This window comes from Lissotriton helveticus, chromosome 12 (genome assembly GCF_964261635.1).
Source record: "Lissotriton helveticus chromosome 12, aLisHel1.1, whole genome shotgun sequence".
In the NCBI taxonomy this organism is placed as follows: domain Eukaryota; kingdom Metazoa; phylum Chordata; class Amphibia; order Caudata; family Salamandridae; genus Lissotriton; species Lissotriton helveticus.
In genome coordinates, this window is record NC_136073.1 from 378,654,182 (window position 1) to 378,682,088 (window position 27,907).

Below are 27,907 nucleotides of genomic sequence, written 5' to 3' on the forward strand. Positions count from 1 at the left end.
GGGATTCTTTTTAATGGATGTTTGATCAATATTCAGGGGAAGAGCGGCTGGGCTCTAACATAGCACGTCCGCCATCATCACCTGCATAGCCACGCCCCCTACCTAATTAATATTCATGAGGTAGGTGTCAGCTTGTGACCATTGGGAATCGTAAAAATCAGAGGTCAGCTGACCACCATGTCTGTGGTTGTTTTTCAACAAAGCTATTGTTTTTTTAAATGCAGTCTGGTTTCCAGGATGCATTTTAACCCCTTCCACACTCATGACGAGCTGGGCTCGTCATGAAGTAGCCTCCTCGCACGCTCATGACGAGCCCAGCTCGTCATGTTGTATGGGATTGACGATTTCTCAGCACAGCAGGGGAATATGCTGAGCATCCATGGGGTTAAAAAGAAAAATGTAAAGTTTTCTTTTCATTTTTCAAGATAGGTAGTGGTCTGTGGGACCACTGCATGCTCTTAAAAAATGCTTTTCCACACATTCACAAAGGGGAAGCGGCCCTGGGGGACCCCTTCCCTTTTGTGAATTGGCTGCCAGCTACTTGAAGTATGTGGTACAGTGCGCATGTTTTGCGACCACATTTCAGTTGCAACACATTCACACATGCCACTGCAATTCGGTATTAGGAAGGGATGCCCTAAACAGGCCCCTTCCTAATACTGAATCATAAATCAAATTTACGAATCTGTAATCGGGGGGCCTTTGTACATTAAAAAAAAAAATTGTGGTTGCAAATGGCCCGTTTCTGTGAATGGGGCTGTTTGTGACCACAAAAAAGCTTTGTACATCTGGCCCTTATAGTTAGTAGAACTCATGAAGAGCTCAAGTTCAAAGGAAAGGAGTGAGATAAAGAGAGCATTGAACTCAAAATCCAATTAAAGCAGAAGAACTTCCCATTAAGACTAGTTCAGGCTACTCAGCGGAGTCTCAATATTTTGAGCAAATAAACATACAGTTGCAGTAGCAATCTGTAAAAATCGAGCATCAATAGGAAAACAAGGAATGAACAGCCTCAGCAGTAGCCAGAACTGTCAGAAAAGGACAAGAGAATATGGCTCTGGCTTTCAGCTTCTCAGCTTCTAGTCTCCAACGGCCACATGCATCAATGTTGCCGTTTGCGAATCCTTAATTGCGAAAATTAAGGAATCGCAATTAAGAATTCGCAAACGGCAATGCATGAATGATTCGCATTTTTTTTAGCGATTTCTTATTTTTCCTTCATTGCGATTCACAATTTGCGAATCACAATTAAGGAAAACCCTTCCCATTGATTCCTATGAGCCAAGAGGCCCATAGGAATCAATAGGAAGGCATTTACAGTTTGCGATTTTCAATTTGCGAATCGCAAATTGAAAATGCAATTTCAAGGGTACAGGGGGGGTCCAAAGAACCCCTCCCTGCACCCCTGAAATTAAACTTAAGTGCAATTTACACACATACATGTCCCAAGGACATGTGTGTGTGTAAAAGGCAACTTTCAAAAAAGCATTTTTGTGCATGTTTGAAGGTTTTCGGTAAATTAGCATGAAGTTCAACTTCATGCTAATTTACCACTTCCAAATTGCTAATTCGCAATTTAAAAATGATCATGCATTGCATTTAAGAAATCTGAAATTGCGATTTCTTAAATGCAATCGCAATTTTAGAAATCGCAACATGATTGCGATTCCTAAAATTGCGAAATACATGATGCATTCCAATTTTGATAATTGCATTCGCAAACGGCCGAAATTTGCGATTCGCACCGTTTGCGAATGCAATTATCGTTGATGCATGCGCCCGCAAGTCTCTAACTAGGAACAGGCACTAATATTAAAAGGCAAAAATTATGTTGTAGACTAAACAGGCTTTCCTTCTTAAGATCCAATCAGGCAGTAGCATTTGTCTGAGAGAAAGTTCACCTCTTCCTTTTTCACGAAAAAACATGGAACTTTCAAAGTTTTATCACTAGGTTTGTTACAGACATCTTACGTATGTAGCTTCTCAATTCATAAGCCCCTGTTCCCATAGGCATCGAACACAGTTTAACCTTCTAATGTTAAATTGTATTGTATTGTATATGATTTATTTTGACAACTTGTGTCATAGAAGCTTCAAAGAACATATATGAAGGAATACAAAAAGTGCATATTGACATATAATACAGCGAAATAATCAAAACAGTGTACGTGGGTAGTCCATAAGAGTGCACTATTGCACCACAATAGATAATACAGTTGTCGAAAGCTGCACAATAACAGCTATTACAAAAGGTGTTAATAAAAACATAGGTGGTATGCATTAAAAACAGTTAAAAGGTGTGAATATAACAATCTTTCCTGGTATGGGCCTCAAAATAAGGATAATGTGGAATCCCCAATACATGCCCAATAAAAACGAGTTAAGCCCTCTTTCGGGTGACAACAGGGGCAATCTAATATAAATTGTCAGTGCATAAGGTGTGGCTCAATGGAGGATTAAACAGCCATCAAGCGCTAGAATAATTTCATCGCAATTTCTTGGGTACAATGTTAGGCCACTCCTGGCAGGGCTTTTTGACTGTTTAGACAGGCATGGCTGGGGAACGTGGCCACACCACACACAAAAAGAGGTCTTGGGTCAAACCTAAGAATGCGCAGAGCAACCCTATGGTCCATCATGCCCAGTTGCTGGCAGATTTGTTTTAGCCATTTGAACCTTGGTACATTATACGCCGGGCAAACAAACATAACGTGAGCAACACACTCCAACAGGGCTCTGCAGCAGGGGCAATCCTCTAATGTCTGTTTGGTTGGGTGCCATTTTGCGTTTAGTGCGCAGACAGGGAGCGTGCCGAACCTGAAATGGATGTACAGCGTCCTGTACCTTGGGACCTGTATTAACTCTAAATAGGGCTCAAGGTATCTAGTCTCCTTATGTAGATAGAATTCTTCTGTCAATCAGCCCATATTGGGTTTTCTGATTTCCTGGCTGTCCATCCATTCCCAATAGCTCCTCTTTGCTTTGTGGATCTTGCCTGTACCAATGCCCTTGAAAGCCCAGAGCTGTCAGTATTTTCCTAATATTTGAAATCCATCTAATGCTAAATGTTTTATTGCGTAAACAAGAAACTATGCTAAAGAAGAGTAACATCAACTTGCACAAACACCGTAGTAACACATTTCATTAACAAGACCAAGAAATACTGTTTTAACTCTTTTGATGCTGCGGACGCCCCCTGGCCGTCCCACGTGACGGTGGGCATGTGCGGAGGTTGGCGGGGGGCCGTCCAAACCCCGCCCACTGATTAGAATGCCAACACCACGGTGGACGGTCAGGGTGTTAAAATGTACAACTGTACTATTCTAGCATTATGTGAAATATGGGGATAGTAGGAATTTTATTTATCACAATAATATGTTTCTTGGCAACATTTGTTAAATAGGAAAATTCTGCAGTTATGACGAATAATTCTAAGAATGTCACATTAATGTCAAGCTTCTAAATTTCATTGTGCACAGTCCATCAATATCGAGTTCACTGCTAGTTAAAAGAAAACTTGCATTTAAGCTTTTCTGCGGCCTATTCTAATAACTATGGGCCTGATTTAGATCTTGGTGGATGGGTTACTCTGCCACAACCGTGACAGATATCCTGTCCGCCGAAATGTAAATCTCACTCCCATAGGATATAATGGTATTTATATTTAGGCGTACGTGATATCCATCACCGTTGTGACAGAGTAACCCGTCCTCCAAGATCTAAATCAGCCTCTAAGTCTGCGTAATGCGGTTTACACGTTTAAAACGCATGTCATTTCATCTTTACAATTTTACGTTGATCATTGAACATATAGCTATTATTCTAAATGATTTGTATCTAATTAGTTAGCTTTTTTACAGTCTCGGAACGATTTAGGCAAGAGAGGAAAAATACTGATAGAACACCGCCTTGATAATAAATGACTTAGAATGACTTCCCAGTGGCGTCACTAGGGTTGGTGTCACCCGGTGCGGGTAACTCATGGTGTCACCCCCTCACGACTTACAGCATGGACCATCACACCCTCTGCCTGCACCATCTCCCCTCTGCCTGCACCATCTCTCCCTCTGTCCGCACCATCTCCCCTCCGCCTGCACCATTTCTCCCTCTGCCTGCACCATCTCTCCCTCTGCCTGCACCATCTCCCCCTCTGCCTGCACCATCTCCCCCTCCGCCTGCACCATCTCCCCCTCCGCCTGCACCATCTCCCCCTCCGCCTGCACCATCTCCCCCTCTGCCTGCACCATCTCTCCCTCTGCCTGCACCATCTCTCCCTCTGCCTGCACCATTTCCCCTCCGCCGGCACCATCTCCCCACCGCCTGCACCATCTCCCCACCGCCTGCACCATCTTCCCTCCGCCTGCACCATCTCCCTTCCGCCTGCACCATCTCACCCCCCTGCCTGCATCCTCTCCCTCCTGCCTGCGCCCTCTCCCCCCTGCCTGCACCATCTCCCCCCTGCCTGCACCATCTCCCCCTGCCTGCACCATCTCCCCCTGCCTGCACCATCTCTCCCTCTCCCTGCACCATCTCTCCCTCTGTCTGCACCATCTCTCCCTCTGTCTGCACCATCTCCCCTCCGCCTGCACCATCTACCCTCCGCCTGCACCGTCTCACCCTTCCGCCTGCACCATCTCCCCCCTGCCTGCACCATCTCCCCTCCGCCTGCACCATCTCCCCTCCGCCTGCACCATCTCACCCCCTGCCAGCACCATCTCACCCCCTGCCTGCACCATCTCACCCCCTGCCTGCACCCTCTCACCCCCTGCTTGCACCATCTCACCCCCTGCCTGCACCATCTCACCCCCTGCCTGCACCATCGCCTGCACCATCTCAACCCCTGCCTGCACCATCTCACTCCCTGCCTGCACCATCTCACCCCCTGCCTGAACCATCTCACCCCCTGCCCGCACCATCTCACCCCCTGCCCGCACCATCTCTCCCTCTGCCTGCACCATCTCTCCCTCTGCCTGCACCATCTCTCCCTCTGCCTGCACCATCTCTCCCTGCACCATCTCTCCCTGCACCATCTCCCTCTCTGCTGCACCATCCACCCCCTCCGCCTGCACCCACTCCCCCACCTGCTGCTCTTTTAACCCTTTTCTCATCACCTTCTACCCCCCACCCTCACCCCTGATGGTTTCTCCCTCAAAGTTTTTGGCTCTTCTCAAAGTGACTGAAATAAACTAAAGAAATGCACTTTGAGTTCTTACACGCAACACTGAGTGGAAAAGTTTAAATAGACACAGAAGACACACTCGCCCTCACCTTCGAGCAGATTAGGGACGGGAAAGGGGAGGCTGGCCAGGATGGGGGCAGAAAACGTCTAAAATGGGGGCTTTGCGGAGAAAACGTGACCAAAAAACATTGTGCGCCTTGCAGTGGATAATTGGATATAAACACAGGAGAAGCTTATTAACTAAAAGTCAAACCTCACCTCAGAGTTTCACCTCAGGAATGACCAGCTTATTCTGCGCATTAGTCGTCTGTGAAGCATGCTAGAGGGGTTCCTAGTCCAGGGTGGGCAGGCGTCAAGGGGCTGACGTAAAGAAATCCACTCGTGAAATGTAACATTGGCAAAGCGTCCTTCTGAGGCCTAGTCAGGGCAACTTCCTGGGACCCTGTGACAGTGCGTACAACGCGCTGGTGGCTGTAACGTGCTCTCTATAGGAGGTAAGAAGAAAATCTGGCAGTGAAGCATAGTACCTGAGCACTGTACACGAACACAAATGTGGAGAGTCGAAAATGCAGATCAAAACAATAAACACCATAAGGATGTCTGTTGGAAATAATGAAAGCAAAAACAGGGTTCAGCTGGATAAGAGCAGATAAATCAAGTAAATGATTCTCCAGGCCTGAGAACGGACGCTAACTTCTTACCAAGGCGAAAAGATATGAAGATAGCCAGAAACTCAATGGGGTGTGGTAAATGACGAAAAAACGATATTTTAAATAATCACGTCCAGACAATATTGGTTGGCGAAAGTTTTGCTGCATGCAAAAGAATGGCTGCAACAGAACAAGAAAGAAAAAGTACTTTAACCAGATAATATAATACATCCAAGGGCAAGGAACTATTTAAGGTCGGAAAAGAAATGACAGCTAGGTGGGCGGACATGAAAATAATTACCGACGGCAACAGAGTTTTCGGATGTTGCGTTCACTTTAGGATTGAAGTGGAGGTGAATCCACGGGGGAGCATGCCATGGTGCAGGGCTAGCGGGTGCGGAAGGGGTGTCCTCCGTGCATGGATATACGAGGCATCCAGTCTAAAGAAGCCAGGAAATGCGGAAATAAACGATCTGGGGAGGAATGCTCAAAAGCAAGGCAATATACATTGCAAAAGACCAGCAGCACTTAACCGTATTCGTGAAGAAAAGGTGTGGCAGAAGAAACGCTGTCCCGGCGTCAGACGGCTAGAGCGTTATGCCGGAAAAGGATGGTCTTGGTCTTTTCAAGTAAATGCTAGATTGTTAATGAAAGACGTTCAGGGCGGGATCTTCAAGTGGTAAAAAAAAAGGGATGGGGGGGAGGGGAGGGGATGGGGGGGGGAGGGAATGGGGGGAATTCAGGGCCCGATATGGAGCGAAAAACAACACAGGAGGTATCATACAAAAACCTGAAAACAGCGTAACGGTGTCACCCCATGCGATGGTGTCACCCGGTGCGGTCCGCACCCCCCTAGTGACGCCACTGTGACTTCCTTCAATGCCTGATGTATTATGGTGATGGCTCATTTAAATTACTCTAAATCTGATGCCGGTCTGTCTTGAAGCTTTTTTAAAATAATTTGCTTCTCACATAGCTCTAGTTAATGGTCACATGTAAGTGACTAATGTACCACATAGTCAATGTAATGCATTGGAGGGTTTCCTTAGCCCCAATAACCAATGGACTGAGCACTAACTTTGGGCACGTGGGTAGTGTGTTGCTCGACGTAGAGTGATTTAATGCTACATCAGGGGTAGTAAGCGCTATGTAATGCAATTTTAATTTCCATGATGTGCACTAGGACTGAGGCTGTTGAATATTCCTTGAAAATAAATTGTATTATAAACGCCCACAACTCCCTGACAAGGCTGAGAAACAAAGGCTCTGAACAGAAATGCTTTCGAACAATATGAGGATACTCGAAATCCCACGTTAGTATCCTAAAACAGGATGCCGAGGGACTCAGGCATACAGACATATAGATCACTATGAAAATTAAATGCAGGCAAGAATATAGCCACACAGTGGTTAATTGTTTATTTGTTGACAATTTTTATTTTCAGTAATAAGACAACATGGAAATTAAATTGTGAAAAACGAGGGTTAGAGTGATCATATACATGTATAACTAGACTGTAAAGATATTCACAGTGCAATTCCTTCTTAGGTCTTGTAACTCATGGAACTTGTGAATTGTTGTGCAGACCTATCAGATTAATGAAATGAGTTTTAAAACCAAATAGACGTGCATGTTTTATGACACGCTATACTCAAAAGACACACTCTACCGAGTTAATTTGTGTGCTGATCACATGGGGAATCTGAAGGCATTATTTGCTGAATCATCAGATTATTTTGTGCATGATAAATTCTATGAACATTTTAAATATTGGTGAGGAATTACAGAATTACAGGGCTTGCACTAACAGAATGGGATCATGTATACCGAATGTCAACTTATAAAAACTTTAAATATTTTTATTATTCAGTGCTTCCAAGTGCTTAAGTATGAGAAAGGCTAAGCAAGGTGTTGACATGATACATCAAGGAAGGGACACGCCCACACATCCCATGACCGGTGCAAAGAAAATGGAAAAATACGAGCACAATGGCAAATACATTGATAAAGTGAAAAATATATTTAAGATTCAGATCTATTGTAGGTCTTAAAGAATGAAGGCTGATCGTCAATGCTTGTAGCACTTTAAATGTGATTAATAAAACACTAACGGTAACCAATGGGGGCCTTGTGTTTTCTCTGACAGCAAAAACGGCATCTTGATAGCCTTGACTGCTCTTCCACAAAACTAAATTTTATGTTAATGAACCATAAAATCAGACCAGTTTGGTCTCGAGTGATCATGATCGCCCTCCCCATACTTTGTGGTTGAGCACACTCATTAATTAATCTCACCATTGACTTTAATATGTGTCTGTGGACACTTTGAATATCTGCTCGAGAAAGCAAAAAACATTTGTGTACATTTTTGGAAATTTAACAGTGGGAGTGAGACAGGTGTGGCTGTTTCGATACTGGAGAGGACTGCTTGATATAAGGTAATGTCTATGTAAAGTTCCTCTCTGCAGTGGCTGACATAAAATCTTCTATTTGGGCTGTGGCCCATGTGTGCTCTGTCTATAGTAAAGGGCCTGTGGTAAGGAACAAACTAGCCTTATAAACGTAACTCCTAACTTTTTTAGGAAAGGTGGTCAATGATGGGTGCACTTGGTGTTTGGGGGATGTAAGAGCTGCCCATTTGGGCTGAGAACCACTCAAGATTGCTTTTCTGTAATTGTAATTGCATTTATGCAGAGCTTACTACCCCTGACGAGGCTTCAAATCTCTTTTCAGCAAGTAGCTTGGTACTCCAAAATCCAAAAAGGATTAGTGGTGAATCAGTATAGGGAGATATGACATTAATTTGAGCGGTGGACATGTGAGTATATTTGGATTGAAAAAGGATAGTGGAGGGGTAGAAAAGGGAAATGTTTGCATTTATAGAGCACATTCTACCCCGGGTGAGGTGTCACAGCGCTTTTCAGTGGGTAGCACGCTACTCCGGAACCCAAACAGGATTAGTGGGGAATTAGCATAGGGAAATGTGACATTTATTTGAATGGTGGACATGTAAGATTGTTAGTTGGAACATGGGTGTGAGGTCACATTCCCTGCCGGGTGCTGGAGGTGCTGAATTGTGGCACCAAGCATGGCCCCCTGCACAGCTAATATTTGGCAACGTTTTTGTGTTTGGGACTGAGTGGGCTGTTACTGTGAATTCAGATTACCGCTGACCCTGCCTGGATGAGGGTCACAGTGTGACAATTTAGACAGTGAAAAAAAAGGGATAATCTAACAAAAAAGCTCATATTGGATGAATCAGATTCATTATTGTAATTAGTTTTTATAAAGTACTTCTTGCCATTTATAATTACTTGTTTTTATATAGTTTGTCACTCATCAGTTTTCACCTTATTAAAGCCCTGTGAATAACGGGTATTACCAGTATCCATTTTATTGGTGCTCAATTTATTGATCTTGGATGGATAACATATACGAAAAGAGAACCAAGATAAAGAAAGCGCTATGAAGCATTATTAATGGCAGAAGGCTGTTGACAAAGGCTGATATAACATTTCCAGGATTCATTTTTGTGACAGCTGGTACTGGTTATGCCTCCTCCTTATGGTGGACCTACCAGCACAGAGACTTCTTCCAAAATGGCGGCTGGAACAAAGGAGTTAGTTACTTTGGCCGGTATCTTGTAATTTGGTGTTGTGGCTGACATCTGCATCTAGCACATCTGTGGTTTGGAAGGGCTGTATAAGATACTCACAGCTTTAATAGTACACGACATAGGATTTTTTTACATTCATAGCTACAGAAGCTTATTTATTCATAATTGACACATCATGTTCAATTCAATTCAATTCAATTCAAGATGCTTTATTCGGTTTGTAAAATAACACAACCATATAGCAACAGACATAAAAATTTTACACATATTAAAACAACAAGGGGAAAAAGGAAGTGACAAATAATGGGATTGCACATAAAATAAAAACATTTGGCAATAATAGTAATACAAAATCATAAAGTCATCTAGAAAAATACATTTAGCTGTAATATTGGTAATTATACGACCACGGAGGATGTGCAAATGTGCATTTAAAGTGCTACGTATCATCTCTTGTATTAATATATGTACAGATGGATATTTTCTATAAGAAATTCTATAAGAAAATCAGCAACATCCTTCCTAAAGTGCAATATGCATATAACAGCGTCTAATCAGGCTATTTACAGGGAATAACTATGGCAAAAGTGCAGGTGCTGAATCATTCCAGTAGTGGATATTGTATCGTAATAACAGGTACTCAAACAGGTATGTGCAAATTAGCATGATATCAGCAGCATCCTGTTTATAAAGTGCATAGTGCATTTAGCAGCTAACATAGTTCATATAATAATTGATTTTCTAGCAGAAATACATTTTAAAATATAGCTTGCCACATAAAAACATACATCTGGGGACTCAAGATTAAATACTAATTTCATTGCTGTTTGTGACTGATGCGTATCATATTTTAAAAAGATGGGTTTCAAGTAATATTTCCTAAAGGAAGTATAAAAAGTGCAAAATAGCATAAAGTGACATACACTCTGTTTTGATTTGCCATCACATGGGCACAGGCACGTTCCAGGTTGTTTAGGCACAGGGAAGGCCACAAGATGATGTACAATTCCTAGACAGAGACGAGTTAACACAAATCGGTGGGAGGGAATACTAACTATTGCAAGATAAAATTGGAAACCTTCGTTAATATTATATTGTTGATAGAGATTGTATGTACTTTGTTTCTTATATTTTACCATTCTAATCTCTGCTGAATATTTCAAAAAGGACGCCTTCAGCTCCCGTTTTGATAAAATAGGATCCATGTTAAAATCTTTAAAAATATCCAGACCATACAATGCTTTATACCAATGATATATGTGGTTCAGCCAAGGAATTTTTGATCGATGGTCGAGCTTAATACAATCAGCTATTACATCCTGTGTAAACTTTGTCTCCTCCTTAGCCCATATTGAACGCCATAAGGACAAAGGACGGAGCGCAATTAGATCTTTAACATGATACAGGTCTAGTTCCTTATGTAATAACTCCATTGAGGCCGTCGCTGGGGCACTGATCAGTCTTTTTAAAAACACATTTTCCTTCCCTTGAACAGTTTTAGCACTCTGTTCGTCATACCCCCAGACTCCAGCCCCATATATGGCTGACGAAATGCATCTGGCGTTAAAAAGGGTCAGCATGTCAGGAATTCTGCGCAAATCTGAAAATGCAGTTAGTATTCCTAGCCATTTTAAAAAGAACACTTTTTTGTTCGTTAATCCATTTCCCGTCTCCTGAGAAGGTAATACCTAGATAACAGAAACTATTAACACTTTCTAATTTCCCCCCTTCTAAGAAAAAAGGCTTATGTTTTCTTGGTTTCTTTCCACACACCATGGTAACCATCTTCCCTTTATTAATTTTCAATCTCCTGTTTTCTATAAATACGTGGAATTGGTTAATTAAGTGTTGCAGTCCATTGTGAGTCCTAGAGAGGAGAACCGCTGCATCTGCGTATAAAAGGATTGGGATAGGGTTGCCTTTTATAGTCGGTGCATCTACATTGATCATTCTTAAAGTTGTATCAACATAGTTAATAAATAAGGAAAATAATAAGGGGGCGAGTACGCATCCTTGACGGATGCCCCTCTTGACATCAAAGAAAGGGGTGCATTCACCATCTGTTCCAAACCTTACTTTGCTTGTTAGACTGTTATACAAGCGGGCTAGCAGATGTATAATTTCAGTAGGGGCGCCCATTGCCAATAATGTGGGCCAGAGCAGTGAGTGTTCCACCAGATCGAACGCGGAACTCAGGCCGGCAAAGCATAGGTAAAGGTTACCAGGTTTAGCTTTGGTATACTTGCCGACTATGAGTTCCAGGTTCACACATTGCTCCATTGTTCCTATTCCCCCACGAAATCCGTACTGCACAGGGGACAAGATGTTATTCTCGTCGGTCCAGGCTTCAAGTCTCACTAATAGAGCTCGACTAAGGATTTTAACTGTCGAGTCTAGAAGCGAGATTGGCCGATAATTCCTTGCTTCCGATCTGGAACCTTTTTTATAGAGGGGTATAATAATTGATTGGCCCCATGTCACTGGTAAATTACCTTCCACTGCTGCGTTAAAATAGCGAGTCAGGATTGGGGCCCATAATAATATCTCATGTTTATAAAAGTCCATGGGTACCCCATCGGGCCCTGGTGCTTTACCCCCCTTACTGTTTTTAATTGCATCTGTGACTTCATTTAATGTTAAAAACAACTGCATTTTCTTCCATTTAAAACGTAAAATAGACCCATCTGGGTTAAAATCAGAGTTAAAAATCTCAGAAAAATGTGCAATCCATGCTTGACAACTAACGTGAGAACTGACCTCTGGAATATTTTCATTTTTTAGAAATGAGCCGTTTATAGTATCCCAGAACAATTTGTGATTTTTAGTTGCAGCAGCCATATCAAGTTTGTTCCAGGCTTCATCCTGTAACTCCCTTTTCCTAGTTGACAAGGCCATTTTGTAATTAATACGTTCTTCTCTGACTATTTCTTTGTTTCTGGGTTTAACATCAAGTACACTTTTCAATCTTTTCAAAGTCTTAGCACAATGTTTGTCAAACCAGACAGTTTTTTCCCTTTTAGTCCCTCTATTTCTTCTTAACAGGGTGTTTTCAACTGTACATGTAATTTTCATAAAATTAGAGAGAACGGCTGTTGCTATCACATCAGGTGCAAGACAATAATCAACCTCTCTAGTACATTTACATAAAACATCCTTCATTAACTTGTCAGGGTCAATTTTAGCCCATTTAATTCTCGTACCATTTGGTCTCACAGCGGAAATCCCATGAACAGATCTACCGTGCACAACAGTTTTTGGTCCCCAGCCCGTTAACTCCACTGAGATGCTGTTGTGATCACTCACAGGCTGCGCTGTTACCCAAACATTGGAAAAAATCGAACCACTAGACAATAAAATATGATCAATATTAGAATGGGCATCTCTCCCCCTAAATGTAGGGCACATTTCATTATTTTTATTTTTTGTGCATTCAAGTAATTCCAGATTGAATTTGGCTATTGAGTTGTTCAATACGCTGCCATAATTACTGTGCGGGAAATGATTAACGTAAACGCTATCACCCCCTGCATAATCTTCATGGTGTCCGCAAAATCCCTTCCGGGCATGTCTACAGGCTTGAATGTTAAAATCGCCTGTCCACAATATTACAAAGTTATTCTTAGTAAGAGTAATCGCAGCTTCGATAGCACAATCCACCTCGGGGACAATCTTGTCTCGTTTAGAGCCCACAATATTATTATAAAAATTTACAATAATTAAGACCCTGCCATGACTATGTATTAATCGCAATACTGAACCATGGTGGCAAACTACAGTGTGCCCCCCAGCAATAAATTCCGTTAGTTTGGTTGAAACCAAAGTCAGTAGACCACCCTTAGCTCTACCAACATTGGATGCTACTGCTGCCACGCTATGGGAGGTATAGCCTTCAACTTCTATTAATTCTGTATCCCATGTCTCTTGTAGACAGATAATGTCATAGCCACATGCAATAAAGTCATCCCAGAACGGGGTACCTAATTTGGAAGCAATTCCCGCTATATTCCAGGTGACAATTATAAGGGAATCAGCGCAACTCGTACCTAGACGTTCTGGGTTATTAGACAAGAGTGATACTTCCTGCCTTACAAACAAACTATCATTATCCTTAACAGTTGTTGCAGTTATATTGTCATTTATAACATTATCTGTAACATTTCCAAGACATAGCACATTTTCTGGCAGTGATAGGTGTGGCTCAGTTGTGGTTTGTAAACAAATTTCATTACCCGGTTCCTTCTCTAATGTTACTATAACACCCATTTCAATGCTACCAGAATGTTGGGTCGAAGATAAATCAGCCAGTCAGTCGTTCTCCTCAAGTGAGTTCAACAACTGAAATCTATTTGAAGTTGGGACCAGGAAGTTGTCATATAGATTGGGGAGTGGAGGCGGACAGATGGGAACAACATTAGGATACTTTATAGTAGCCACTCTTGGATGTTGGAAGTTATTTGTGATAATTTGTCTTCCTGCCTGGTTCCTATAGAAATAGTCTAATGGGAACAACGTGATGTTAAATTCGTGGCTTGATGGCATAGGTGCGTGTAAGATCGTATCTCTAGCCCATTCTGTAGTCGTAAAATTTATGATTATACAATCCCCATCTATCTCCTTTTTATTTGGACCCACCCAGCCTACCCTCTGTGTGGTTATGATCTCATCAGCACCTCGTGTTGGAAAACCACAGTTTTTCACTAACCAATATAAGGTTTTATTTTTTAGGGTTTCTTGGTTTTAAAATTGGTTGGGCAACAGCTTCGGGACATTCGCAAGTATTGCTACAAATGGTCTACAATCAGGTGGCAAATTAATAGTAGCTGGAATAACGTTATTAATATGACGCCTAGGTGCAGGTAGGCTCTGTTTATTATATATCTGGGCATTGGTGTTTCTTTGACCCCTGACTGCATTTTGCCCACTCAATGTCTTAATCATTGTCTTCGGGGTGGTGAGTGTTGACCTCTGGCTACCACTTGTAGAAGAAAGCACCGGATTTGCAGCCACAGTGGGCACTTTTGGGATATAATTTGCTGAGTTTAATTTGTTTATACTCGGATTCCCAGGTTCTACGTTAATTATATGGGGACCGGCTTGCGTACCCAATTGTTCTAGGATATCCAGGTTGGCTATGCCCAATTTTTCCAGATTCTCTATTTTTTTACTTAGAGTTTCTAGAGTTGCCATCACAGGTGCAATATAAGTTTTTATCACTTCCTCGAAGCATGCTGTAAGTGCCTTAACATTTGTTGGAGATAGAGTTTCCAACTGTATATCACCCTCTCTGTTATTGGTTTCTAAAGTTTGAAGAACCCTCTTTTTTCTTTTTACATATATTCTTGGCTGTTTATTGATTATTATTCTCTTACGACCTTGGGTAAACTTTCTTTTGGGGGGTACAGAATCACAGTCAGTTTCACTATTTGATAAACTAATATCACTAATTTGTACAGTTGGAATGACAGTGTTAGTATCATGGCCTTCCAAGTCTGTGACATTTACCGGCATGTCACTATATGTTTGAGGCTGTGGCAATATGCTAGCTGATAAGTCAGGTGTTATTGACAATCTACATTCCCTAGTACACATAACGGTAGGTACTAAAGGTTGAGATACATCCGGTTGACTTAAATCATACCTTGGCAAGCCTGCAAATGATTCCAATAAAAGTGAGTCATGGGACATAGTTGTTTCATTTGTTACGCTAACATGTGTATTAACAATTGTTGGTGTTTGACTTATTAGACACATACTCGCCGGCAAAGAAAGTCTTCTTTCCGTATTTTCGATAGCGTTAACAACTACTCCAATAGTTTGTTGCAACATCCTATCTATTGCAGTTAAAGTGGGAAGGGGAGTTGGCACCAAAGTTTGTTTCCTTGTAGTTGAGCGTGTATGCATCGGTGTTTTTCTATCCAGCACTCTACTCTTATTTTTACTTTTGGCTTCCATTAGGTCAACAACAAAGTGTTATGTTATAACGGCTGTATAATATGGTGATTACCTTTGGGATGCTGGGGAAAGAAATCACAAATAACAGGGGGGTAGCCCAGTCCGGTCTCCTGCGGTCTCTGAGGGCCTCAGAGGGCCCGCCCTTTGCCCGGGCTTAGCCCGGCGCGCCCCGCGCGCGTCCTCGCGGGACGAGGGAGGAGTTCTCCCCTTATGCGCCTCCTGGCGCTACGCGGTGACGCTGGGGGAGGCGCTCTCACCTCAGGGCTGCTGGGGATTGTAGTTGGGAGAGCTCCCGACCGGCGGAGCCAAGCCCGGCCAGCCGGAAGTGATGGACACAGATGCGCTGGTCACAGAAGCGCTGGTCACAGAAGCGCTGCAGCGGAGCTAAGCCCGGCCGCCCCTTCCAACCCTGTTGGTACTCTTCGCGCCACAGATGGATGGAGCCTCGGTGACCTGGAGGTAGGCTCACAATCAGGAACTGCCACAGAGTCCTCGGCAGGAGTTCTCCCCTTATGCGCCTCCTGGCGCTATGCGGTGACGCTGGGGGAGGCGCTCTCACCTCAGGGCTGCTGGGGATTGTAGTTGGGAGAGCTCCCTACCGGCGGAGCCAAGCCCGGCCAGCCGGAATTGCTGGACACAGATGCACTGGTCACAGAAGCGCTGCAGCGGAGCTAAGCCCGGCCGCCCCTTCCAACCCTGCTGGTACTCTTCGCGCCACAGATGGATGGAGCCTCGGTGACCTGGAGGTAGGCTCACAAACAGGAACTGCCACAGAGTCCTCGGCAGGAGTTCTCCCCTTATGCGCCTCCTGGCGCTACGCGGTGACGCTGGGGGAGGCGCTCTCACCTCAGGGCTGCTGGGGATTGTAGTTGGGAGAGCTCCCGACCGGCGGAGCCAAGCCCGGCCAGCCGGAAGTGCTGGACACAGATGCGCTGGTCACAGAAGCGATGGTCACAGAAGCGCTGCAGCGGAGCTAAGCCCGGCCGCCCCTTCCAACCCTGCTGGTACTCTTCGCGCCACAGATGGATGGAGCCTCGGTGACCTGGAGGTAGGCTCACAAACAGGAACTTTTTACATTCATAGCTACAGAAGCTTATTTATTCATAATTGACACATCATGTTTGTTTCTGACTGCAAGAACTTTTTTACTTTCTTGTCACAAAATGTTCACGTTATTGCTGCCACAACCTATCCACAGCATACTTGTGTGGTGTGCAGTCAAAATCACCAGCCCCAAGTCAAGGTTGATTCCGACCCATATATCACAGTAAGGCCACTCAACCAATCCAAATTGGCAGGGCTTAGTTTGAAAACAGTAAGTGCAGGGCCAAGGTTTTTCACAGGGTCCTGCTGCTGTCACTAACTAATGCCATGTTTGCCTAACACTAAAACCTCCTAGTCCTGATTTTTTTTGGGGAATTTTATATACCGCGAACTTGACCAGAGCGATTTACATGAGCACCAGTTCACTACAGATGGGCACATTCATTTTTAGGTCTCGCCTAGGCAGCGCATGCACTGTCTCTCAGAGACTTCAAGTAATCTATATGTTGGGTAAAACTCCTCCTATTGCCGGTAATATCTCCTGTCGCTCGCCATTTGTTTAACGTTGGCATACCTCTTGTTAGCTGGGTTTCTACTGACTGCTGATCTGATGCTGAATTCCTTGCAGTCGGGAAGCAGCAGCGCCTAACTACTGTTTTCAGCCGCTTTTGTGTTTGATATGTGTTTGAGGGGAACTTTCTTTTACGTGTCCTTAATGCTTTTCACCCTTGGCGTAGCCCTCTCACTCCTGCAGTGCAGCGTTAGCTTTAAAATTGTTAGCTTTAAAAATGCTTAGTTCATCAGCCTTTTGGTCACAGTGCGAGCGGGGTGCTGTAGGGTCATTTCCGCATATGCTCCTTGTGACTCTACTTGCAATGATGTATATAGTTCCATTCCCCTGTGCAAAGCACAGTAGAGAGTGCAGCGGTAAATATCCTGAACGCCATTTTACACTGGAAAGCCTTCACAGTGCAGACAGAGTTACCCGCTGTTCCGTGGTTTAGAACCAGAATGCGATTTACATATAACTATGTCTGTACCATATCTGCCATTATTTATAGAGAGACCCCGGAACATACGAAACAATATGGCCTTGTTGCATTCAGGAAGTGTGCAGGAATGTGCAGTTCTTAAATGTATGTTTACTTTGCAAAGCAACACGATATGCACCCTTTGCAAATGTTTAACAACCAGAAAGTTAAGACCTCCAACGTTTTTATATCTGTGAATAAACCTAGATTCGTATTTGGAACCATTTGGAGGCACATTAGTAGAGAGGGGGCTTCCGTTCCAGCAGTCTGCACGAGCAGTATCTGCTGCTGACTCGGGCTGGCCGGCTTTGATCCCAGGCTCCTGGTCAGGTGGTATGTGTGCCTCATTCTAGCCCTGGGCTGTTTTCCCACTACAGAGCGGCCTAATTTACAGAATCTCTTTGAGGCTCTGAGGGGTCTTTTCCTACAAAGAAAGCTGGCACGTGGATGTGGCTAGATGTCAGGTTATCTAAGTTTTACTGCAAAGGTTACTGGTCCCCATAAATCCCATTAAGTACATAGAATGAACATGGACATTATGAATCGACAAGATGTACCGCCTCCCCCTATGACAGGCTACACTTATAATCTGCTTGGCACATAAACATCTGCATGGAAACACCTATAAAATAAGTGGGTATTCTGGTTAAATGCACAAAACTCAACTCTGCCAGTGATATGCTGCAAAAACATTCCCCTTCTGCCTGGGATCAGTAAAGTGGCAGAAAAATGTGTCAACCGCCAGCTCTCTGCATTTCTCGAATCCAGTGACGTACTCCACATCTCGCAGACGGGCTTCCGCCCCGGCCAGAGCACCGAAACTGCGCTGATAGCAGTCGTGGAAGAGGCAAGAAAGATTCTCGATTCAGGAGGATCCATAGCTGTGATCCTCCTGGAACTGTGCGCAGCCTTTGACACGGTGAACCACAACACCTTGGTTCATCGGCTCAGGGACGTGGGAGTCGCGGCACGGCCCTGTCTTGGCTGAAATCCTTCCTACATGACAGGACCTTTCAAGTCCTTGAGGGCAACATCAAATCCCAACCTACCCCCACTGCACTGTGGCGTTCCCCAGGGCTCCTCCCTGAGCCCTACACTTTTTAATGTTTATATGTCCCCCCTGGAGAAAATAGTCATCCCCTATGGGATCAAAATAGTCACCTACGCAGACGATACCCAGCTGATCGTATCTCTGAATCAACTGGATCGATCCCCCGAAAACCTATTCTCCTGTCTTAAAGACATCACCGTCTGGATGACCAACTCACACCTCAAACTGAACAGTGAGAAAACGGAGATCCTGATAATAGGTAACCAATCTAACTTTTCACCTGAGACTATGTGGCCCGCCTGCATGGGACCGGCACCAACTCCCAAAGAAAACATAAAAAGTCTGGGAATATGGCTCGACCATGACCTCACTTTCAAAACCCAAGCTAGGAAAACCGCGGGCGTTTGCTTTGGTCCCCTTCGAACAACCCGCAAAATCCTCCCCCCCGACTCTAGGAAATTTCTCATCCAGGGCCTCATTCTATCTAGACTGGACTATGGCAATGCCCTGTATATGGGCGCTCCCAAATCCATCATTGCTAAACTCCAGATCGTTCAGAACTCAGCAGCCAGGCTGTTGACAGGCACAAATCACCGGTGCTCAGCTAAACCTGCCCTAAGATCGCTCCACTGGTTACCAATACAGGAGAGAGTCCATTTTAAATCTCTGTGCACTTCTCACAAGATCCTTCATGGCAAGGGCCCACCCATCCTGAAAGACATGATAAAACCAAACAAGGCCAACAGAAACCTCCGGTCTGACCTTCTACACTTAGCTTGTACCCCCAGAATTAAGAAGGCACGCTCAGGGTGCCGTCTCTTTTCTTACATCACTCCTAAACTCTGGAACTCCCTGCCACTTGCCATACGCAGTGAAGCCAACCTTCTCTCCTTTCGAAAACTCCTGAAAACATGGTTATTCCCTTAAACCTCACCCTTCCTGCCGGCTTACTCTCCAGCGCTGGGACGCCCTCAGGTAGCCACGTGCTCTACAAATCCTCCTTTCATTTAATTTCTCATTTCACATGAGCGCAGCCACGTATGTCACAAAAAAGTCCGGGCACCACGCTTTGAAAAGCATTCTTTTCTTTTTTAATACGGGCTGTAGAACAAAGTAAAGAATATCTGCGTCCTTTGTCTGGTAAGATATATAAACTGTCTAGTACAATAAATAAACAAGAGCACACAATCACACCCTGATTAACAGAGATCACCCTCTAGTGGATTAGGAAGACACAGTTTCATTACAGTTAACAAGGGAGAGTCAGGAGGACCTACCAGCAGAAAACATATTTAGCGCGCAGCTGAAGAGGTGTTAGTGTGCTACAGAGGCCGCTGTGGGTGGTACCCTTTAGCCGAGTATAGCTGTAGGTATCAATTCTGGTTTGCTATTTATTTTAGTTTTATGTGTGCTAGGTAGGTGCTGGGCCATGGAGATTGCCCTTGTGCTCAGTTTGAAGTGTGTGCGTTTCGTTCTTCATCTCAACTTTTCTCGGAATGTATTTATGTCTAGATTTCACCGATGTCCATTTTCATCAAATCATTTCATTAGGAAATATAAACCCACATAAAAATTACCAATAATTCAATTTCAAGATAGTTCATCATAATCTTATTAAAAGTGGGGTTTGTTGGCACGGCAGCCAGGTGCACGTTTGTGCACGACGGAGGCCTTGTCCCCTGTTTTCCATGGATAAAAGCCTGGGAGAATGCATTGTCCTCTAATAAAACAAGGAATGTGGGCTGCGTCGTCATGGGGGCTGATGTCACTGCCTAACACCAGCATCAAGCACTTTATGTTGGTAAATAGAAAGAGGTCACCCATACTGTTAGATGAGCTATAATGAACAATGAGATGCCGCCACTATAAGGGCTTCTCTCCAAGCCACATACACCAGTCTGTGCAACCATGTGAAGCTTTAAGCTTTGACTGCGCATGTCACATTTAACCATTCTATTCGCACAGAGAGAACCATAAGCTGCTCATTCACCTATTAACACCCCCACAGCTCTCTGCAACTCATCATCAAACCACTCTGTCATCTTTGTTGGAACACCACTTACTTCTACACAAAGAAGATCAAAACTTCCAAAATCTATTTCTTTTGAACAGAAAATAAATGAAATACCAAAAATTAGAATTTCGAAATTATGTTAATATGCATGGGAGGGAACACATAGTGTTATCTAATATCCCTGGTTTACTGAGTTACTTCATTGTGGGAAGATCTCCAGATTATCGCAGGTTGCAGGTTGACAAGCTCAGGATTTGGTGGTGTTTGGTTCACTGAGAAAAGTTTCTTGAGATCTTGGAATTTTTTTCCAAAGCTCATTTCCCACAAGCAGGAGCGGATCGCAGATGATTTTCAAATCATGAGCCATTTCCACACATCGACTTGGCTATTGTTTATACTGAAGTCGAAGTTAGGTGACAAAAACGTTGTAGACAAGATTTTTGGTTAAGCACACCTTTGACTGTGGCATTGCTTCTTGGTGCTCTTAAGTGGCGCAGTGTGCGGACTTGTGCACGTTTTATATCGTGTAGTGTCCGAAGAGGTTCTGCAAGCTCCACCCTCCCAACCAACTAGCCAGATGACATCGGGTGGGTTGCTAGGTGTTGGGTTCGAGGATGGTGTGTTCAGTGAATGAGGTAGGTAATCTAGGTTTTAGCTGGATTGGTTACTGTCTGATACTAGCACCTAAAAGGCTTGCATATAGCACATTGTTACTTCCAAGGTGCCCACACTTTTTTTTTAATTTAAGGATAACAGTTCCCCTACTTTCTGTAAAAAGAGAACTATCACAGGACAGTTATGCTTACTTGCCCCGCCCCCATAGTGGACAGCATCATTGTTTCCTTACTTTTTTAATATGCTGCTTCTCTTGTCCTGGAGGTAATTACTCATTCTTAATCCTCTATGCAGCACTGAATTCCCCATTCTTAGTGCACTAGACCGTGCAGCAGCTGTTTCTCTGGTCCCGTGTGTAATTCCTCATTCTAAGTCCATTACACAGTTCAATAGCTTTTTCTTTTGTCCCAGAGGTAATTCCTCATATTACGTCCTCTAGACAGTGCTGCAGCTGTGTCTCTTGTCACAGTGGTAATTCCTCATTCTTAGTCCTCTAGGCAGTGCTGCAGCGGCATCTCTGGTCCCATTGGTAATTCCCATTCTAAGTCCTCTAGGCAGTGTTGCAGCAGTGTTTCTGTTCAGACTCCCACTACACTCCAAACCAAAAGAAAGAAAAATAGTAATGTATAATGCCAGTAGCTCTAACTTTGACAAATGCGAGACCTATTGCATTACAAAGGCTTGTTTAAATTGCTTTTACGTTAGGCACAGGGAGATTTCCGGCTACTAACCTTTGCCCTCACCTGTCCTTGTCCTAGTCCCCACCCTGTTTACCTGTGAATTTCCCGCCTCATTTAAGAGCTAGCTATTTTGTCTGATGCCCGATGGAGCTACCTGGTTTAGCTATAAGGGAGACAGGTCGGGGATTCCCTCCTTGGACGTCACCTACCCATTCGGTCTTTAGCCAGTCTTCCTTTCGTCTCTCCTGTCGTCTCTTCCCGCTTCCTCCCTCTATCTATATCTCTATTTCTCTCCTCTCTCAATGTATTGAGACTGAACTATTTTGTCTGATGCCCGATGGAGCTACCTGGTTTAACTATGGGGGAGATGGTCCGTGGATTCCCTGCTTGGTCGTCACCTACCCAGTCAGCCTTTAGACAGATCTCATTTCGCCTGTCCTTGTTGTCTCTTCCCCTATCATCCCTTTCTCACCTTCCCTGTTCCCTCCCCCCTATGCTCCAGTTATTCTGCCCTCCATGTTATTTAAATGTTTCCCATTGAGACCTAGCTATTTGGCCAAAGCCCGGTGGAGCTACCTGATAGCTATAGAGGAGATGGGTTTAGGGACTTCCCCCTCGACCGTCACCTACCCAGCCGGTCTTCGGTCAGACTTTCCTTCGTCTTTCTGCCGTATCTTCCTCCCATCCTGTTTTTCTGCGAACCTCTTCCCTCGACACTTGAGACCGAACTTCTTTGTCTGATGCCCGATGGAGATACCTGGTTTAGCTATAGGAGAGATGGACCGGGGATTCCCTCCTTGGTCGTCACCTACCCAGTTGGTCTTTAGACAGACTTCCTCTCGTCTCTATGGTTGTCTCTGCCCTTATCCTCACGTTCTCACCTCACCTACCCCCCACTTCTTTTCTCTCTCCTTTCTCTCCTCTCCTAATGTATTTCTGATTGTTTGATGCAATGTGTAATTGTTGATCTTTTTCTATTTTACTGTTAAACCACATTGTTGCACTTCCTTTCGTCCCTCGTGTCATCTCTTCCCACATCCTCCCTCTATTTATGGCTCTCCTTCTCCCCTCTCTCAATGTACTGAGACTGAACTTTTTTTGTATGATGCCCGATGGAGCTACCTGGTTTAGCTATAGGTGAGATGGGCCGTGGATTCCCTCGTTGGTCTTCACCTACCCAGTCGGTCTTTAGACAGACTTCTTTTTGTCTCTCCGTACTGTCTCTTCCCTTATCCTCCTTTCTCACCTACCCTGCCCCCTCCACTACATTTCTCTCTCCTGTAACCTCCTCTCCTAATTGTATTGCCTATTTTTTTTTTGGGGGGGGGATTTATTGTGTAATTGTTGAACTTTTGATGTTACATTGTTAATTCTCATATAAAGCGCTCTGATACCTCCGGGTCTAGCCAGCGCTATATAAAACTCTATAAATAAATTAAATAAATAAATTAAATAAATAAATAAATAAATAAAATAAATAAAGATTACGTGATTTGCCCAGAATCACAGGATGTTGAGTGTCATTGCCGAGATACTAACCCGGTTCCCGAGCTTCAAAGTCAACTGCTCTAGCTGTAAGGCTACATCCTCTCCCCTCAATCCTCACTTCAAACACCCCAAACTTCTCTCTTCTTCTACCTTACACGTCCTAATTCGTTTTTTCTCTCTTGTAGCTTTTTCATTCTTGCTTTTTCCCTGTCATACTGTGTTCCTATCTTTTTTTCCTTCTTTTGTCTCTCTTTTCTGCCTTTCTCTCTCTTGCGCTGGATCAAAGCCAGAAGATGAAAAATAAGTGCAGATCCCCAAATAGGAGTGCTGTTACCACAAGGAGTGCATTCTCCTTTTGTCACTGTTTTCCTTTTTTTTCTCTTCTGCATTCTCCATCCCTTTTGTGCCTTTCTCTCACACCGAGTCAAAGTTTGATAATGTAAATACGACTAGTCTCCACAAAGTGGTGCTTGTACCAGCGATCTGTTGGTTTATCTCGCTCTTGCACGTTCTTTTTCATCCCTGATTTCACCTTTGTTGCTGCTTTCTTGTCTTTCGCTTCCCCTCTTTTCTGCTTTTCTGTTGGTCATGGAAGGATCATGAAAAATAAGCCTCAGACCCGAAGGGGCGTGCTTGTGCTAACCACCCATGATCACCAGCACAATTTAAGCACTGCAAATAGTTGCCCATCTGTACGAGGTAAAGCCACGCGACTCCATAAAGCTATAGAGAAATCTCACTGGAAAAGAAATGTGTTAATTAGGGATTTGCTGTAAATCTGTCTAATCCTCATGGAATTTCCTGTTAGAAATTTGTGTCATGGAGGGTTTATACAGATCCCATTCATAACAAAACTTGTTTTTTCTCTCCTTTAGAAATATCAACTGGACAAAAACTCAGAAGTAACTGGATTTTGATACTTTTAGGGCTTTCCTTCATGATGATCATCAACTCAAATGAGCGGAAATACTTGCACTAAGAAATATGTCACAATGTGTGCGGTGTTTGCAGCTCATGCTTTCAAACACTCAGCTAAATTTTGGAATCAGCTTTCTGGTCATCTGATGAGTACTCTCATACTCACTCACTATTGGTGTCTACATAGTTTTCCTGCAGAGACCTGTACAGTGACTTCATTCAACTAATGTCTTTGGACTAGCAGAAGTAATGTACCATGTTCGTTTCCACATGAAATCACAGGAAGTGGATCTTTAAACCTAATGATGGGCCAATGTATAATTGTTTAGAAATCTCAGCTGAAATCTGTGATTGATAACGGGCACGGACAACCAGCTTCAATGTCAAAACCAACGAAGCCTAAAGTTAACTGAACACCATTCAAAGAGTCTGTGGTCAGTTTGGTTATAACACAGGGGTTGCCAGTAGCAACACATGTGGCATCTCCATCTGCCTAACACCCCAAAATAACGCTCTCTGACTTTTACTAATTTTCAGAATGGAAGTCAATATTCCTCATTTGGATCGATAATTTAATCAATAAAAAAAAGTACTGCAATCTTTAGAATTTCTGAACATTTGGAATGAAAGAACTTGATGTTGAATGAATACTTTCATTGGTAACTATTTTGAAGGTTGTAATCAATTCCTCTTGATAGCCAGATTATGTTAAATTTTCCTTCTGTGCAGCATACACAGAAAGCCTCCTTTATTTGCAGCAGACTTCCCACCTAACTGCAATATTGAAATGAAATGTTCCCTTTCGACCAGTTGCAAAGCTAGAGCTTTTGCAGCCCGGGCAATCACTGAGCTTGTCGGACAGTGACAGCTGGTGCAGGTAAGAGGTAAGAGCGGGGCAGGGTGGAGGTGACAGACGGCGACTGGGGAGAGGGGACAGATGACGACGAGGGAGAATACATTTAAAAAAAAGGAAACTTACCTTGCGTTTGCCGCTGCCCCCCAAAAAGGACGGATAACTCCCCCCCCACCACCTCCCAGAGCCACGCCACTGCTCTGGGCCGTAGTGAGCATGTTTTTACATTATGGATTGTTGCCAGGTGCAGAGAGAAGAAATGACTTCAACATTAAAAGATCTCTTCTGTGACTTTGTCTCGTATTTGTTCTATAGAGGATTGAATGTCCTAGAACGTCTATAACATTTCAATGGACTCCAGAGCCGATTTACTGTTGTGGTGCACAACCCTGTTTACATTGGGTTCTGTGCTAATTCAGGTAAACCACAACTGATATCAATTGTCCAGAAAGCTCAAGTTTTATTTTCATGATTTATTTTCTGCACAATATGTCAATGAGCAATGGGTTTAATATCTCATGGCCAGGGTTTTTTGATATTTCTCACGCTTTCCAGTGGGATTGTATGACATTTGAAGAGTAATTTAGCACACTTCCCAGTGAACAATTGTAGGAAGTTCGAGTCTCTCCTTTTCAACAGTAACCCAATTCTGGTGTTATTTAATTCTTTTTTATTCCAAATATACATCGACTTCATCATCCTATCTGGAGCCTAATGGGTATATAGTTTTTAACTTTATTCTATATTCAGATTCCAATTAAAGGAATTTTCACAAACAATCCCCCCATTAATGTTTTTTTTAACAACACCAATTCCGAAGTACAGCACTGACTTCATATTCTATTCATACACCCTTTCATTATGTTATGCCGCTGATGAATATGATTTTTATTTTATGGCACACACGTTTGAATACTCATTTTTGCAATTTCCTCGTTCTTCTTCCTTTTTATTAAGTAAGTTTATTTTGGAGAATTCCACATAAAAATCAGTACAATAAATGAACAAGTAAACATTCTGATTATGCAGCAATAGTCTCCAAACAGTGCGCAACCATATTTACATTGGGTACCGTGTTAATTCAAGTAAGCCACACCTGATATCAATATTCCTGAAGGTTCCAGTATTTTCATGATTTTCTGCGCAATATGTTCATGAGAAATGGGTTTAATATCTCATGGCCAGTGGGCTTTTGATTTTTCTCCCGCTCTCCAGTGGGATTGTATGTCTTTGAAATCTACATTTGAAGTGTAATTTAGCTCACTTCCAAGTGAACAGTTGTAGGGAGTTTGAGTCTCTCCTTTTCAACAGTAACCTAATTCTGATGTTCTGTAATTCTTTTTTATTCCAATTATACATCCACTTCATCGCCCTGTCTGGAGCCTAATGGGAATATGGTTTTAAACTTTATTCCATATTCAGATTCCAATTGAAGCAATTTTCACATACAAACCCCCCATGGATGTTTTTCTTAACAACACCAATTCCGAAGTAGAACACTGAGTTCATATTCTATTCATACACCCTTTCATTATGTTATGCTACTGATGAATATGATCTTTATTTTATGGCACACACATGTTCCAAAACTCTTTTTTGGAATTTCCTAGTTGGTCTTCCTATTTTTTATTAAGTATGTGAGTTTATTTAGGAGAATTACCCATAAAAATCAGTACAATAAACAAACAAATAAACATACTGATTATACAAAAATAGTCTCCAAACAGGCAACAATTATTGGTTAACAGTTAACAATTAATTTATTTTAGATAGCATGGATATTCAATTACATTGACCACAAATGTACTCCTGCATGTGATTTTTTGTATGATAACATATTTGTTTCCATTAACTTCATATTTTTTTATTTGTTTTCCATATTCCCATGCTTGACATTTACTGCACTTATTGAACACTCTCTGCTGACAATCTAGGAAATGATTTTCTGCCTCCACAAAATTACTTCTTATGATCATTTCTTCTATCGAGGGTGCTTTGTGTTATGCTGTTCCTGTTTGATTAGCAATCATTTCTCTTAATTCTGGATCATCATTGAGGAAAGCTCAATGTTTTTGAAATGTCCAATGCTCTGGCCCATTTTTTTATTATATGACATGCTCAATCAAAATTAAGGGGCTGACTAAGATGGCGGTCGGCCGAGCGCCCAACCGCCATCCTTGCAGGAACGAGACCTGCTGACAAGTAGACGGTTCCCGCCCTCCAAATTATGAACCGGCCACCATGGAGGTGGTTTGAAACATGCCTCTTAGCATTGAGGCCTCTGCTGCAGCCCGGAAAAGGGCTACGGCACAAGCCACAATGCCAAAAGGCATGTTTGCAAACATCACTGCACCCTGTGACAGGCACCATGTGGGGGCACCACTACTAGGAGCCCCAAAAAAGCCTTTCTGCCAGCCTTTTCACGTTGGAAGAACTGACGTGAAATGGCTGGCGGAAAGGTGGATCATAATCCCCACAGCAGTGCCTGAGAAGGCACCCCCTCCATTGTGGGGACTGCGATCTGACCGACTTTCCGATGGACTCCTTGAGCCTGTCGCAAGCTGTTGGTCGGTCCCTGGGCCAATGTGGTCCAACTGACCACATCGTAATGCTGAAGTCTGACCGCGGTTGTAGATGTCAGTGAGACCAACAAGAACAGCACGTCGGTGTCAGTCCCACTCACATCATAATCAGCACCTAAGTCTTTTTCTGCATTGTTGGTTTCAACGTTTTGGAAACCAGTAGATCTTCTTGTTTCTTAACTTTCATTTGCAGAGTGCATTTGCTATTACCAGTTTTGAATGTTCTTGTTTAA

The 27,907-nt window shown here is 43.3% G+C and overlaps 1 protein-coding gene across 1 annotated transcript in view; it reads left to right on the forward strand.

The window, feature by feature from the left end:
• Positions 1-24,935, forward strand: part of LOC144798394 (cysteine-rich venom protein tigrin-like) — a 396,128-nt gene extending 371,193 nt beyond the window's left edge. Inside the window, exon 10 of the mRNA XM_078669247.1 lies at positions 24,197-24,935. Coding sequence (XP_078525373.1) covers positions 24,197-24,300 — 104 coding nt within the window. The 3' untranslated portion in view covers positions 24,301-24,935. The remainder of the gene's footprint in view (positions 1-24,196) is intronic.
• Positions 24,936-27,907: the final 2,972 nt, after the last annotated feature.